Below are 15,883 nucleotides of genomic sequence, written 5' to 3' on the forward strand. Positions count from 1 at the left end.
ACTGACAAGAAGGAGTTCCTATAGGAGACAATGTTCCCCAGGTGACCATGCTAGAGAACATAACCCCCAATCAAAAGGTTCTTAACTTCGTTGATTGCTGAAATTGTGCTTCCTGACTGGCTGAAAACTAAGGAATCCTTTCATCTTCTTTTCCTTTTAAGTGTCAAGGTTTTCAAACGTAAAAAGATTATAACAATAACAGTCATGACGATGATCCTTTATTCAGAAGCAAATACGTACATTTATGAGCAAGAAATCTTCTCTAGTTACCAAAACAAATGTTGTGGATATTACTAATCCCCCTTGAACAAGGAAATTCACTCTGAAAGTAGTTGTCTGTCTCACTCCAAGTGACAGAACACGCCCAGAGTTCCATCTTATGTTTTTATACCAGAATCTCCATTATTTTGTCCATTATGATGCTCCTAGAATATCTCAGAAAACTTTTTCACCAAGAATCAACTTAGTCCCAATTTTAAATGATTGAAGATATATGTGTTCCACAGAATACAAAATGAATTGTGGAAAGGAATAGTTATTAAACTGATTTGGCCTGAGACCCAAGGGGAGAACTACTAGATGATTATAAAAATAATTCCCACTGATATTATATTTTGTACTATATTATACAGGATTTGAGTTAAATAATAAACTTCAAGGTTTATAATAACCTCAAATCCCAGACCAACAATTGTGATTTGTTTTGCATCAAGTTTCCTGATCCAAAGCTTGGAGTTATTAATAGGGTTATGGATCTCTTTCTATAGAAACAAAGGCAATGTAGCCATGCAAAAGGCCATGAGCTCCAAGCTGGTCTCTCTGAGAGGGGAAAATTACTAAAGAGCATGATAGATGGTGCTGGCTAGAAATTTTAATTAAACCTGTGAATGAAAAATTTGAATCAGGCAGAGTGGCAGCTGCACTCATACGCGACCTGCTGAACAGGAGAGGCAGAGGCAGGCGCCAGGAAACACTCCATGGAAGCAGCCTGGGGTCCTCCAATGTCATTTAACCCAGCTCCCCACAAGGCTTCATACTGAGGGGGCTTCTAGGTGATCCTCCCCCTCCAAGAGCTCAGAGTACAGAACAACCTGCTCCTGACTGGTTAGTGACACTAGAGTGTAAACCACGGGGTCTTTGGCATGGGGGCGATGCCCCGTTTGTCAAAGTACTGCCTACCCCGTGTCTGCACTGCTGGTTTTGCAGCAGACATTAGGCAACTTCTTCGTAAACAATGATTAAGAATCAGGCCCTCCATGGAAACACCGTAGCACCTGCGCCCTCCTGGAGTGCCTCTTTCCTGGAGAGACAGGTAGGAAATGCACGGTTTCTCAACCACATGTCCGCATACTCTCTTACGGGCTTTGACGAGTCTCCAGAGACAGGAGAAAGAACTTAAAATAACAAGAGCTTGGCTCAGTCTTGACTCCATGACTTATAGCTTATCTGTCACCAGCCTGATCTGTTTATTTCCCAAATTCTTCTCCGTGAATCTATGTAGCTTTAGGACGATGTTACCAGCCCAAATCCCTTAATGCAAGTGCTTTGAAAATGATCAGGCATTAAGTAAACATAAGCTGCTGTGACTATATTTTTCTTTAACTCTTATCCATACTTACTACTTCACTTTTTGAAAGTTAAAGACATAGATGGCTGCGTTTCATCTTGAATCCAAGTTAGAATTTAGCCACTTGCAAGAGAGGACATTTTTTCATAAAAACATGCTATTCCTTATTAGAATCAACCTTGTTGTGTATGTTTCCTATATGGATTCCCCCAAACAGCAAAGCAAAATAAAAAAGTGCTACTTAAAGGAACCTTTACGGTTTATATGTAGATGTCCCCCCATGAGCCTCCTGTGGTCATAAGTGGGGTTTTGGAAGGCAATTGGATTGTGGGGACTCAGAGTTGACTTGGTGTTAAGAGGAAGTGGTCTGGTCAGAAGAGGAAGTGGTCTGGTTGGAAGAGGAAGTGGTCTGGTCGGAAGAGGAAGTGGTCTGGTCGGAAGAGGAAGTGGTCTAGTTGGAAGAGGAAGTGGTCTAGTCGGAAGAGGAAGCGGGTCCCTGGGGTCATGGTCTGGACAGCTTTGTCTCCTTCCCTATCTCCTCCCTTCCTTCTGGTCAACACAAGGTGAGCAGCTTTTCCTCAGACTATGGACTGAAACCTCTACAGACTCTGAGCCAAAATCAACCTCTCCTCCTTTAAATTGTGGGTGTTGAGTATTGTGTCTCAGCAACGAGGAAAATGACTAAGAAACTTATTATTTTGATATTAGTTAACTCTTGTCCCTTTAACTTCTATTACAAATTATAGAATCATAGCTTTAATCCACAGCTCAACTAATGACAATGACGTGCAGAGGGGGTCATTAGAGGTGACTAGTCCCTGCGAGGTGGATCCTGGCCTCCTGCAAGGACTGAGTGCCTTATATCTCTTCTCTCCCTCTGGAGCAGCAGAGATTTCACCTGGGCACACAACTGGTAGAATGAAAACTACTTCCTTATCTCCCTTGAAGCTACATGTAGCCACACACTGAAGTTAATAAGATAGAAGAACAAAGGTCAATGACCGTGTCCAGGAACGTTCCGTAAGTGACAATATGCTCTTCACCCTTCCCTGAATCTTTCAACCTGAGACACAGCCACCCTGGGGCCACGTATGTCAGAGACCCACAGATAGCGGACCACAGCTCATTGAGATGGAGGAACCAAGGCATCCTGAGGACTTAAACAAACAGTTGCATCGCACCAGCCCTCGCTTTCATGATGAGAAATAAACTTGCTGCTTCATTTTTCTGTTTCAGCCATGCCTAATTCCAACTCATGAAATTATTTTTCCTTATCTTTGTTTTCAGAATTTCCAGACTTTGAAAAGCCCTAATGTTACATCTAAACAACATTTGTTTATTTTAGCTCAGTGCATTTGACAAGTGATTGTGAAGCAACTTAGCCCATATATCAGGCAACGCAAGGGAGAGGGTAGTGAGCCACTCCAGTATAAGTTGTACCTGTAAGATCTGTTACAGTGAAGAAAGAAAGGAAACACCATAAGCACCAAGTTTTGATGTCATGAAGGTCTCGAATGGGAGATGCAGGGTGCTCGGGTTAAATATCCCTTAAAAGCAATCCTAATCTAAGAGGGGCCCAACTCTAGGAAGAAGGAAAGCTTATTGCAGGACAGGATATTAGGGGTGACACATTAAAAAATAAGTAAAATGAGATGTTAGACACTGGAAGAGAGGAGATTCACGCAAGGAGGCTGAGCTGCTTTCCCAAAGGCCCGGCAGAGGAAAGAGCACAGTGTGTTGGCAGCAGAGAAGCACAGTGTGACTGGAGCTAAGCAAGCACCTCAGATCCAGCCCCCCCATCCCCGCTCTGTTCTCTACGTTCTCCCTGTCACCTTCAGCACTAGGAGGTGGGCACACGTGGAGGGGTGACTGGGGAGTGAACCAACAAGAACATTCCAGAACCCACGCGCTCAGAATTTTCCTGTGGGTGAAGAGAAAGAATTTAAACCCACACCACAAAAATCAGAGTTTTCCGGGACTCTAGTTATTTTTTTAACCCAAAACAGAAAAAACAAAAAAAACACTGAAGTGAAGAAAAGATAACACTTAATGGGCTCATTGTTTTGCCCCCATTTCTGTAAGAATGAACAGGCCGAACTGGAATCTGCAAGTCAGGCCGCTCAACAGAAAACTTCTTGTTCCTCTGTTTCCAATCCTCCTCATTTACATACTTAAATAAATAAATATGTTCCTCCTCTTCCACAGAACCTGCCTGCTTCAGAAATATAAATGTGTGTCACAGAGCAAATGTGCATAAACGCTTTTTTTTGTTTGTTTTCCTCTGTGCTACTGAATAAGGAGCTGAGAAAAGCCTGTTAATAAGGCTGAAGAAGCTACCAGAGACACTAGAGGGCAGGTGTTCCTTTTAAACGTTGTATCTCTTTTTCTCTCCCTTCCTTCTTTCCTTCCTTCCTTTCTTTCTTTCTTTTCTTTTCTTTCTTTCTTTCTCTGTCTCTCTCTTCTCTCTTTCTCTCCTTCTTTCTTTTTCCTTCTTTCCTTCCCTCCTTCCTTCCTTTCTTCCTTCTCCTCCTTTCTTCCCCCCTGCCCTTCCTTTTCTGAGGATTTTCCCAGGGCCTTTGCTCTGAACTATATCCTCAGTACTTTTTAAATTTTTTACTTTGAGACAGAGTCCCACTAAATTGTTAAGCTGCCCAAGCTGGTCTCAAACTTGAAATTCTCCTGCTTCGCCATAGTGCTGGGATCACAGGCATGCACCACCATGCTTGGCTTACTATAATTTTTACCTATAGACTGACAACTAAATATTGCTATTGCAGGTGTGCTTAACTAAATTGGTCCAATTTTTCAGAATTGCTCCAATATAATCTAAGAAGTTTGCTTCAGTGTTCCCCAAACAAGCCAAGTTTTGCACTTGCTCTTCTTGTCTTTAAACAGTTTTCCTTGTTTTTTTCTCCAGCTTGTATTATTTTACTAGCACACGCTAGCTGTAGATAATAATTACACTCCATGTGGGGAGTTGGCAATGTACATAAGGCATCTTAATTCCCTTTTCATCCCCTCTCCTTCCCTCCACCTTTTGATCCCTTTTCCCTGTTCTTTTTAAGTCTGGCCCTCAGGACTCTGATCTCATTTCAGATAACACTGCTCAGAGAGGTCAGCCTCAGGGCTCTCACAGAGTTACCCTCCTGAGCCCCAGGATTCCTCCTAACGTTTATCAGAACCCCAGGTCACCTTATGTATTTGCTTACTTGGAATGACTCCATTTCTACTAGAGAATGTACTTTGTAAATGCTGGGACCTTATCTTAGCACTTCTCAAATCCCAAAAGCTAGAAAATAATTTGTGGAACATCTCTTAAATAAATGATCAGCCGTCTAAAAATGAGTACTATAGTTCACATTATAGATGAGTCTCTGATTGTAAATAACTTGATCAAGGTTATGCAGCAAAATTGATAGCAGAATCACTTGACCTCAGAAACTCTTCTTTCCTTAACTACATTTTTTCCCCCTTGGGGAAAAGTAATGTCTACTAAGCAATCACTATTTGAAAATTCTAATTTCCACTTTGCCTTTTTTTAATCCTATTCTAATCAAGTTTACCCTTAAGATACTACAGTTTGAGTATGCCTTCTCTGGAATGCTTCGGACCAGAAGTGTTTTAGATTTCAGAGTTTTGCAGGCTTTTTAATGTTTCCCATAGACTTTATGATTGAACATTCCTTTAAAAACAATTCCGAAATGTTCCAAAATCTGGTGCTTAAAAAGTTTTGCACTTGAAAGCATTTCAGATTTTGGATTTTTGGATTAGGAATATGTAACCCAAATTCTTATTCTCTATCCCTTTCCTATTTTCCTTGCTGCCATTTTATTTGAGTATCATTGCATATGAACAACTGGAGTCACATTCTAGTTATCAGCCTTGCTTTCCTTTCTGCTCCAATCTATAATTAAATGCAGAGACTCTGCCAGCTTGTCTTAAACTTCCATCTTATCGTACTGTTGCTCAATACCTTCAATTGCTATCCAGTGGCCTAAAGTGAAATGTCAATTTTTTTGGTTTTACAATTGTCCTCAGTCTGATCTTTCTGCTTGCTGTGATTTGGATGATCTGTCCCCACTAAAATCCATTTTGGAGTCAGTCCTCACTGTGAGCTGTTAAGAAGGTGGAAAGTTCCCATGACCATGGCATTCAGAACTGGAGCCTTTGGAAGATGAGGGGCACTAGACAAGGTCATCAGATGGAATCCTCAGTATTGAATCTTGGTGTCTTCTCAAGAAGAGGGAGAGAGACAAGGAGAGATACCTGAGGGCTCCGACTCCACGTGAAGCTTGGGACTCTGCTCCTAAGAAAGCTGACACTAGATGGATGAGTCCCCTCAACCCCTGATCCGCAGAATCATGGGTGAAAAAAGTCTCATCTTTACAACTTGCCCTCTTTGCTATGTTGTCATTAACAGCAAGTGGACCCTTCCACTCATGTTACTCTGCCTCTCAGTGTTCTCCATAATCTACACCAGCCTGGCCCACTCAGTGTTCACTCATCCTTGGGTCCTATCTTATGCCCACAATTGCTCTCAGCATGCACATCCCATGGACCTCTCAAGTCACTGGTGACTTCCACCTTCTCTTTGAAAGCAGTCCAGGTGCAGACAATGCACATTGGTCTCACCGGTCTAAATCCCTCAGTGCTTGTAACAGTGCCCAGTGCATTGTAAGCGCCCTGCAAACTGTTAAAGGAAGGAATAGACCTCTGATTTATATTATGCTCTGTCTCACGGCGTCTTTCGTTTTCTGCTTTCATTTGTGTGATTAACTCCCAAGTCTCTTTCCAACTGGATCTTGAGGTCTGAAACCAAGACTCCTCACAGCTCCCTACACACAAGATGCCACCCACTATCTGACAAGGCTTTCCACATGCGAATCCACTTCCAGTTTGCCCCAGGAATCCTCACCAGCCTTGTTCGCAGCCACAGTATTTACCCTGAGATGACCTTCAGAGTATAGTCCTAAACGTATCCCCCAGATTTGCCAGGAAGAACCCCACTTTTATTATTATTGCATTGCTCTAGTACATCAATAGTCTTTGAAAACAACAACCATTCTTTTTATAGCTTTTTTTTTTTGCTGGTATTTCTGTTTACAAATACAATCATTCTGGATCACTGAAAATGTCAAATCCTAGAAAATGTTACATTCTCATAGCCAACACCTACATCTGCATTATATTAGGATTGGAGATGAGTTCTGTTCAGAAATAACTCTAAGAACAGATTTTATCTTTTATTCTAACACTGAAAACCAGTTAGATTTGCTTCACCCACAAAGACCGTGTTTACATACAATTAAATCAGTGTTGTCTGTGAGGTGTTTGTTTTTGTCAATGGGAAATGGGTTCTGAGAAGAAAGTCAAACATCATAGTCTATTGATTTACTTGTAGTCTCAGAATTTTCTCTTTGTATGGATCAGCATTTAACAACTACACACAAAACAACTAACCCTACAAGTCTTATGACAGAGAGTACATGAGGTTCAGAAGTATGTCCTTCCTCTCTCTCTCTCCAGTTAATGTTTCCATATAACCAAGTAAACCTGTGCTGATGCATTATGAAAGAAACTGGTCAAACTGAGGCACTACTTGTTGGAATTCTACCTGCATTCTCTTAACTCTTCTGATTCTCATGCAATGATAATCCAATCATTCTGATGTGCCAACTACAGAAGAACAAATCTGAGAGAAGGAAGCCAGGATGGGAAATGGGATAAAATACTGTCCACCCCACAGGCCAGAATATGCGAACACATACTGGCCAATGTTACATTTCTCAGTGTGTAACATAATTTGATAAATATCACTATAAGTCAGAGATAAGAATGAATTAATGAAGATGGGCCTAATGGGAAGCTATTATTGGACACTCTTCAATAACTGGGTAATAATTACTGGCTTTCTGCACAAGTCACCATGTCATTATAGTTTCTGCCTTCTATAAATGGGTAACCTGTAGCTTAACTGCATAGCTTTACCTCTATGTTAAGAGAAAGAGAAATAGATGGTATCACAGCATTCTTTAATCACTTAGACACTGAACCCAACCACAAGTGAGTCTTCTACAACCAGCCTATCCAAAGCTACCATGTCCAGTAAGTCTCCTCCGCATTATCCTGCCCGATTTACGATGAGGTAATTCAGTGATCTATGTGAGAGGTCAACAAACTATGGCCCATAGGACAAATCTGGCCCACACTTTACTTTGATAAATAAATTGTTATTGGAATATGACCATGCTAATCCATTACTTATAGTAAAGAGGTAAAACAAAAGAATTAAGCAGTTGTGAAGAAACTGTATCCCTCAAAGTCTCAATAAACTGTACAGAGACTTTTCCTATCTAACCCTTGATCTATGTGTTTATTGTCTGTCTCCCCACTGAGAGGAGACTGCTTTGTTTCCTATTCTCTCCATCACACCAGTGCCCAGCACATACTAAGTGCTTTGTGCCTGTTACTGACAATTTTCAGATGTCCCAGGAGAAGACTAACTTGTGTTAACATGTGCCCAAAGTTCTGAACTCAGCCCTACAGCTGGAACCACTGCTTTCTGGGCACATATATAATGAACTCACATTAAGAAATCTGTAAATGGCTGAAGAATTCTCTCCAGAGGATTTTTGGCCCAAGGTGCAATTTTAATGTGAATGCCGTGGTCTTGCTGCAAGGCTTCCTGGGAGCACAGTGCTGCTTTTTATAGCTCTGCTATGCTAAACTTAACATGTACTAAATCTCCAGGCAGATCCAGAGCTGAGAATCTGGGTAACATCTGGAGAGTCAGAGCTTGAGTAACAAATTTCTAAAACTTGTTGATAGGAGCACCAGTCTGTGCCTTTTTATTAATTAATTTGATTCTTGTCAATTGATATTACCTAGAGGTTTAAAGAAGAAAAAGTTAAAATTATGAAATATAAAACCCAATTTCCTGTCATTCTTTCGTTGCATCTTGAGCAGTCTATACTTTTATTCCATGTAAAATTCTCACCAAAGAAACCTCTTATTAACAAGTGGAGATTATGACCTATTGAAGCCCAGCACATTCCTCCATGCCAGGCTGCAGAAGCAGCCAAAATCAACATGTTGCTTTTCAGTTATCATTTAAGTGACAAAGAGGAACTGGAGAGAATTTCCATTCCGGTAATCTCCACATCCAGACAGAGAGCCTCACTTGGTAGATGATAATTATGCTGAATTTGGAATTTTTATCAGGTAGATCTGCAGGTTGAGTTCCACTGCTACAGGCTCGCCACTCCCAACCAGTATGGCTGGGAGTGCTGTCAACTTTATACCCTTTGCACTCCTTCCGAGCACTAAAACCTCAGGGATTGAAACAGTGCTCTCCTCACATCGCCCCCATTCTAAAACATTCTCTACAATCTCCTTGTTGCCTTCAGGAGAGAGTCAACATTCACATAGCAAGGGTGGCTTTTCAGGAGTTGGATTGCTTCTGCCTAGTTTCTTATTTCTCTCTCACACCAGCCTCCCATCAGCAGGCTCTTCCCTTGTCCTCTGCCCTAAAGGCTGCACTTGGGATGGTTTTGATTATTTCTCATTCCATCTCCCTGCCATCTCCTCTGGGAATTTGGGCCGTTGTTCACACCACTTCCCTTTCTGCTGCTGATGGGATCACTTTCTCTTCAATGCTTTGACCAACATCTGCTTAGTCCCTGAGTCTCATGCTACAGATTTTTTTCCTTAAAATTTTTATTTTTACCTTTTCTGATTCTTGAAGTTCAAGGTGCTAGACAAACCTCATGATAGGTAACTCTCTGAGGAATTCCAATCCTAAATCTAACCCCTAGAAATCCATCTCAAGAAAGATTAATGAGAAGTATATCATCCCTAGCCCAACTTTGATGTTCAGTGCATGTCTCCTCCAACAAGGCATCCATTCTCCAAGTGAGTGTACCAGGTACTGTTTTAAGACGTGTCAAAGGACTCAATTCTGGGTCTCTTAGTTAAATCTTAAAATGTTTTGCTACCCCCCAAAATCTAAGAATTGTTATTTCAAAATAGCAAAAGTCCTCTGTTTAAAGGGGCATAGTAAATATATTAAATACACAAAAATAAAAATCCTTCATTTTAAGAAAATCAGAGAGCATAATCGAGACAAGTTGCTTCTAATAGTTCCAATACTTGGTAATTTAAGAAGGTACTGGGTTGTTTTGGAGAAATACTTGTAGCAGAGTAAATAGACCTGGAAGTCATTCAATATAAAATTGCACATAAAATGAAAGCGGAACTTTGATTATTTAACTGTGAATATCCGGGCAGCATATAGTGAATGCAAACAATGTCTTAACTCCTTCACTATCCTCTGCTTATGTGGAATCTGCAGATCTAAATGGTTAAAAGAACATTTTTTCACTCTTTTTATAACATGCTATGGCAAGGGATCGCCAAAATATCACATGCTTTCTACTATATGAGAAACCCAAAGTACAAATAAACTTAAGAGTGAAATAAAAGACAGATAATGGAAAACAAGGAGAAAGATCTTTTGCAAAAGGGAAGGGGATCAAGAGATGACGGGAGGGTGTTGAGAGAAGGGAGGGAGGGGATAAGAGAAGAACTGAGACATGTTATGTAGATGTATCCGCTCACCGCAGTGAATGTAACAGCTCTGTAAGGCTAACGCGTACTAATAAAAACTTAAAATTAAAAAAGAAATGGGCAATTCACAGGGATCAATCAGGAAAATGCAAACAAGAACAGGCAGAACGGTAATCTTGTCTCAGAGAGAGTAACTCTTCATAAGAAGCAGGTTCCCAGGAGAGTGGGCAGTGCTAGTCCTCTATGGATGTGCAAGGTCTGAAGAGGAGGATCGAAGACTGAGGCGTAGCACTGGACATGAGAAGCACAGATGACTCAAGGATAAGTCTGTGGAAAAAGTAGTGCTTGTGGAAAAGAGTAGTAGTTGGGTTTCCTATTGCTGGGGCACGATACTGAACACCCAAAACTTGAGGGAAGAGAAGTTTAATTTGCCCACGGGTTCAGTCTATGGTTGGCTGGCTGGCTCAAAGCAGGAGCATCAGGGCGGAGGGCCTGACGGAGCACGGCTGCCCCCTGGTGGCTGGGAGGCTGGGCAGGGGAACAGTGTCCAGAGAAGGATTGGACCACACAGACTCCAGAGCCACACCTCCAGGAGCCACCGGGACCCCTAGAAGTGCTCCGCCATTCTTCGGGGCTTCCCCAAAGTCCGTCACGCTGAAACTCCACCGTGACTGCTGCAAAATGTGCTGCAACTGAGGCAGGGAAGACTGAAAACTGGGCACAGATGTGGTAATGAACTCAGAAATGAAGATCGCCTGGCAAATCTTGAAGAGAAGAGTGCGGGGTGAATTTGGACAGTGAGCAGCAGACAGCAGCGCCCCAGGAGTAAGAATTAGGAGGAGGCATTGTGTAGCCCTCTGAGGATGTCCAGTTATCTCTGTCCTCAGTGCCAAGAGGTGGCAAGGCCTTCTAACCCCTGGTTAACCACTGTTCCACCATGTGGGAAGCTTTTGAAAGTTTCCCAGAACTTCCCGGGTTCAAGACAGCAGGAAAGATAATCCTGGGAAAGGAGTGAACCCACTGAATCTGCTTCTAGGACCGGAAGAGTCCAAGTTGATGGAGCTCCACAGCAAATTCTTGCTTTGGGCACCCCTGGGTTTCTGAGAAACACAAGCAGCCAGTCCTGCTCACTCTTAATTTCAGTGTGTTTAGCTTCAATTAAAATGATGACAGGCCTGTCATTCTACGTCTGTATTTACACACAAAGCAACCCAAGGAATGTGGATGGAAAGATCACCCTTAAAACTTGGCAACACATCCTCGTTGTGCTACTTTTCTTCTCTGGGAAAAGAGGGAAAGCAGGAAAAGCAGAGAAGAAAATTCTGCCTAGCGGTTAGATCCCTGTAAAGGTGGTGTGAACTGCCTCAAAGGAACTAACGTGCCAAGTCCTTTACAAGACTCTTATATAAAATCCATGCCTACTGGAACCATACTAACCATGGAGATTTTCTTTAAAGACTTACTTAAAAATAGCAAGAATACTAGAAAGGATTTCTAGATAACTGTCTGCTCGTCTTGTGAAAAGCTACTTATGAAAAGTAAAAAAAAAAAAAAAGTTACTTTTAAAAGAAGCAAGAAGAAGTGTGGCCAGTCTAAGCATGAAAAGAACACAGATACTTGTGTTCTTTGAACAAAAAATCTTGTCAGGAAATGTCTTCTCGAACCCAGTGACACCTGAAGTGTGAAAAGGGAAACAACACCAGCCAGCAACAGTGGTTCAGTCAACTTTGGTGATGAGGGGGGGTCAAGACTGTCGTAGTCAGATCAGCTCAGCAGAAGAGGTTTCACACTCATGTGAAGGAACTTGCGTCTGAGGTCTTCAGATGCCATCTTTCCACAAGCACATGGAGAGCTGCCAACACAGCCATGCCTTGATGTTCCATAAAGTAACTGCTTATTCACTGACGACGTTTTAGAAGTGACTTTTAGGAGGCCCTCTCTTTCTTCTGCTTGTCAACTATTAATCGGGATAACAAGTCAATGACATTGAAATCTCAGAATAATTAGTATATGATGCATATTTACATTATAGTGGTATCTCGGTTCCCGAACTTGATTCTTTCCATGATTCAGGCCACAAATTGAATTGGTTGAGAACCAAATCAAATTCAATGGTTAGGTTCAATGTTGACCTTATGGAGAAATTTGATTCGGTTCTCTTCCAATTCAGTCTGTGACCAGAATGGTGGAAAGAATTAAGTTCGTCTACAGAGGTACCAGTCGATTTACAAAGAAATAGAGTGTATGGAGAAACTATGCCCTCAAGACTTCTAATAGCTCATTCATGTGCTACACACTATATACATGGTGCATGAATAACGGAAGATATGACGGGTAAGACAAGGCATTTAATCATACTTCTTTAGAAATCTAAGCTAATTTTCAAAATGCAGTTTCAAAATATCCTGCCTAAAGCAACATTTTCAACACAGTTTCTCTGAACGTGATTTTGGATTTGCATGTAACAGACACTTTCTCAAATTAGCTGTTCTTTATAGATCATAATTATTAAGAACTGTAAATTAGACAATCCTCCTGTGTCCAGGGGCAAACTCAGGACCTCAAACTCAAGTCTTGTCTAATTCCTGTCCTCCTTAAGCTTTATCCTGCTGAAGTAATAAATCACACACATTAGAGAAAACCCTGGTGACACTTCTGCAGGTTAGGTACCACCATATCTGGAGCAGAAATTTGGCAAACATCCACAGAGTTCCACATGTGTTAAACCACAGAGGGCAATTTGTGCAACAGGAGCAGAGTGGAAATATTCTGAAGTTAAATGATGCTTAAATTTCAATTCTATGGATGTATTATTTAAAATATTTGAAAGCAAAAACCCAGATAGTATTGTATATGGAAGCAAAAACCCAGGTTAATACTTTAAAACAATTTTAATAATAAGTTCTATGAAGGAATGCACTAAAGCATGAGGATTAAACTGAGAAAAAGACAAAAATGACTAGGTTACAGATTTCCACTCACCAACAATGCAACCCATATTGTAATTTTTGCAAGTATTATGGAAAAAACAAGAGAGAAACAACGTTTAGTACCTCACTGGGAAAAGAAAGAAAGAAAATGAGTAAAATATTCACTTTTAGATATCCAAATTCCCTCATTTGACTGGAGGCCCACGCTCACATTGAAAGCAAAGAGGAGAGGTTTTCCCCTTAATTATCTAAGTAATTACCTTCAATGTCTGCTTTACTTTGGCTGTGGAGACATAGTTACAACCATGAAGACCCTACTGAAACAAGAAGATATGAAGTTCATAAAATGCTCTCCGTCTCCATGGCAGAAAAGTACAGGAGCATCACCTAAAAATGCAAACTGTGACCTTTTGTAATAAGATAAAAGGAAACTCTTTTCTTTTGAGTTACATTGAGAACAACTCTTTTCATTTTCTAAATTAAGGGTAGCTTTTTGCATCGTGATCCACATTACATAAGTGAAGTACACATAATCAGAGAATTATGGACTTGTTGGTCATCGGCATTTTGAAACAGAACCATTAGAATTTGCACTTTCCTGGGGTCCTTTGGTCTCCTGTTTTGAAACAAAAGACAAGTAAGGAAATAAGCTTGCCTGGAAAATAGACATCCAATTTGTATCTCAGTTCCACAAGAGAAAACATACGCCAGACATTTTTGTTAGACAGTGTCTAACAAAATCTAGAGAAAATTATTAATTATTTGCACATTTTCAGTGTGCAAATGCCTACCCGGAGGGGATATCCTGCCACCTTGTTCTTGTTTCTGTGGTACCCCCCCGCCCACCCACGTCTGCCCCCTGTGCCTTAGCAAAGCCCTCCCATCATATTCACCTTCGCAAAGTAATGTAACACCTTCTATTCTACGAATTCCTTCTCCTGTAATTTGAAATGTGTTCAGCATTCTAATCTCCCGATGGTTACAAGGAGAACCCTTTTTATCTGAGTGGCTTTCAATAGGAATGAAAGCACAGTTCCCAGGTTCTCTAAGCATCAGAGGTAGCAAAGTCATCTTTGGGGAAAATTTGTTTCCCTTCTGGTTAGACACTATCATGGCTATAATTTTATTGGTTTGATTGTTCTTTTATTGGTTTGCTTGTTTGGCAAAGCTATCTTCCCTTTGACTGCTAGGATGTATCACGTTCACCTTTCCTTTAGTTTATATGGGTAAATGTACATATTAACACACAACAGGTCATGGATACAAGGCAGGAAGGAAGAGCCTATTCATATCTTTGGTGCTGAGATGTTGCTTGAAATTCATGTTCTTCTGCAGTACTCATTGCCGGGTTTGTTGTCACTGTTGTTACAAGATGTTGAGGACATACATGAGATAAACAAGGCCTCCACAATTGGACAGAGGCAATCCTTGCTTTGTTCCTGTGAATTTACCCCCCTACTCCTAATAGGTCCTCTAGTTAACTGCCAGGTGAGCTGTAGGTTGTTAGTGAAGTAGGGGGAAATTTAAAGCTCTTTCGCAAACATCCCGTGGGAGAGGAGTTTTGTGTTGTGTACACTGTGGTCCAAAATGCTTTGTTGTGCAAAGATAAAGCCCCCTTTAGGCTTAGTCCCACCAGGTAGGCAGGCAATGTGACATGAAGCAAACTTTATAGCTCGTGAGTGTCTATAATTTTTCTAATAACCCCGGACTTCAGAGGACAGTTATGAACTACAATAACAACAAAGCAGCCCCGACCGGTGCAACATGCTCATGGCTAACGCATGGAGGATGATGACCAATTAAACACTTTTATGTATGTGAATGCTACAGTTCCAGATTGCAGTTCTTGGGGTTCTTCTGTTTATTGCAAGTCACAAAGTAAATTTTAATCGGGTTTGTCCTTTATGTGCCTTTAAATGAGGCACCAGAAAGATTAGCCAATTTTCTCTGTATTCTGTATTCTATGAGCTTGCACATTGGAAAAAATGACAAATGACAATGCTCAGAATGAAACTTAGAGATTATTAACTGAGGTGTCAGTTTCCAGGAAAGGAAACAAATATCAACTGGTTGGAGTAATGAAAACAAAGAGCAAGGAGGAAACCATTTACATAATTATGTTTCAAGTAATTATAATTTTTCATGGAGTTTATATTTACCTACAACCCATTTATAACAGAAGCTAGACGGGAAGAACTCTGAGAGAGACCGGCAGCATTTTCTTCTAATTGGCACGAGTGTTAGGAGGGCAAGAGGTGCATGTGGTGCCTGAGGATTCGATGCTGAGGTAATTCAATACAGGAGGTGACGGCCCTATAAGAATGCTGTTGGGGGCAGGTGAGTCTTGGATGCGATTATTCCTTGCTAGTGTTCTTTCAGGGAAAGGGAAAATACTACTTAATAACTTGCTGGGTTTTTATTTTATTTCATTTTATTTATGTTTTTGGTAACATCAGGAGTTTGACTAAGAAGATTGAGTGACATATCCTTGAGGCAAAATTTAATTCCGATTCTTACAAACTTCACAAAACCGTCCTTGATATCTCAGTATGCTTTAAACAAGATGGCAGGAAATGAGAGCTGACTGCATTATGAGACAACGTACAACCAGCTTTAAATGAATGCTAATTATTCATTACTAGTAAGGTTGCAAGAGTATCAGTTAGTAGAATGGATGCTGGCAAGGTTGGCACACACCACTCTAAGGAAGGGCAAGGGCGGCCTGGGCAGTTTGATGGGGAGCCACCTGTCGGTCCAGGAGCAAGATTATATATTTTAAGTGTGGAGCTGAAATTCAAAATTTCATGTATTAGAGTGAAAG

The 15,883-nt window shown here is 41.0% G+C and overlaps 1 protein-coding gene across 10 annotated transcripts in view; it reads right to left on the bottom strand.

Moving 5' to 3' along the window:
* Gas2 (growth arrest specific 2) overlaps positions 1-15,883 on the bottom strand; it is a 130,984-nt gene that overhangs the window by 25,702 nt on the left and 89,399 nt on the right. For 7 of the 10 annotated variants that reach the window (XM_021263934.2, XM_004851567.4, XM_021263933.2 and 4 more), the window contains one exon: positions 13,323-13,376. The exons of the other annotated variants lie outside the window; for them this stretch is intronic. In XM_021263934.2, the coding sequence (XP_021119593.1) occupies positions 13,323-13,376 (54 nt within the window). The remainder of the gene's footprint in view (positions 1-13,322; positions 13,377-15,883) is intronic. 10 annotated transcript variants of the gene reach the window in all.

The sequence above is a fragment of the Heterocephalus glaber genome, unplaced genomic scaffold, assembly GCF_053883595.1.
Source record: "Heterocephalus glaber isolate CG9 unplaced genomic scaffold, H.glaber_assembly_v1.0 deba00001428, whole genome shotgun sequence".
Taxonomy (NCBI): domain Eukaryota; kingdom Metazoa; phylum Chordata; class Mammalia; order Rodentia; family Bathyergidae; genus Heterocephalus; species Heterocephalus glaber.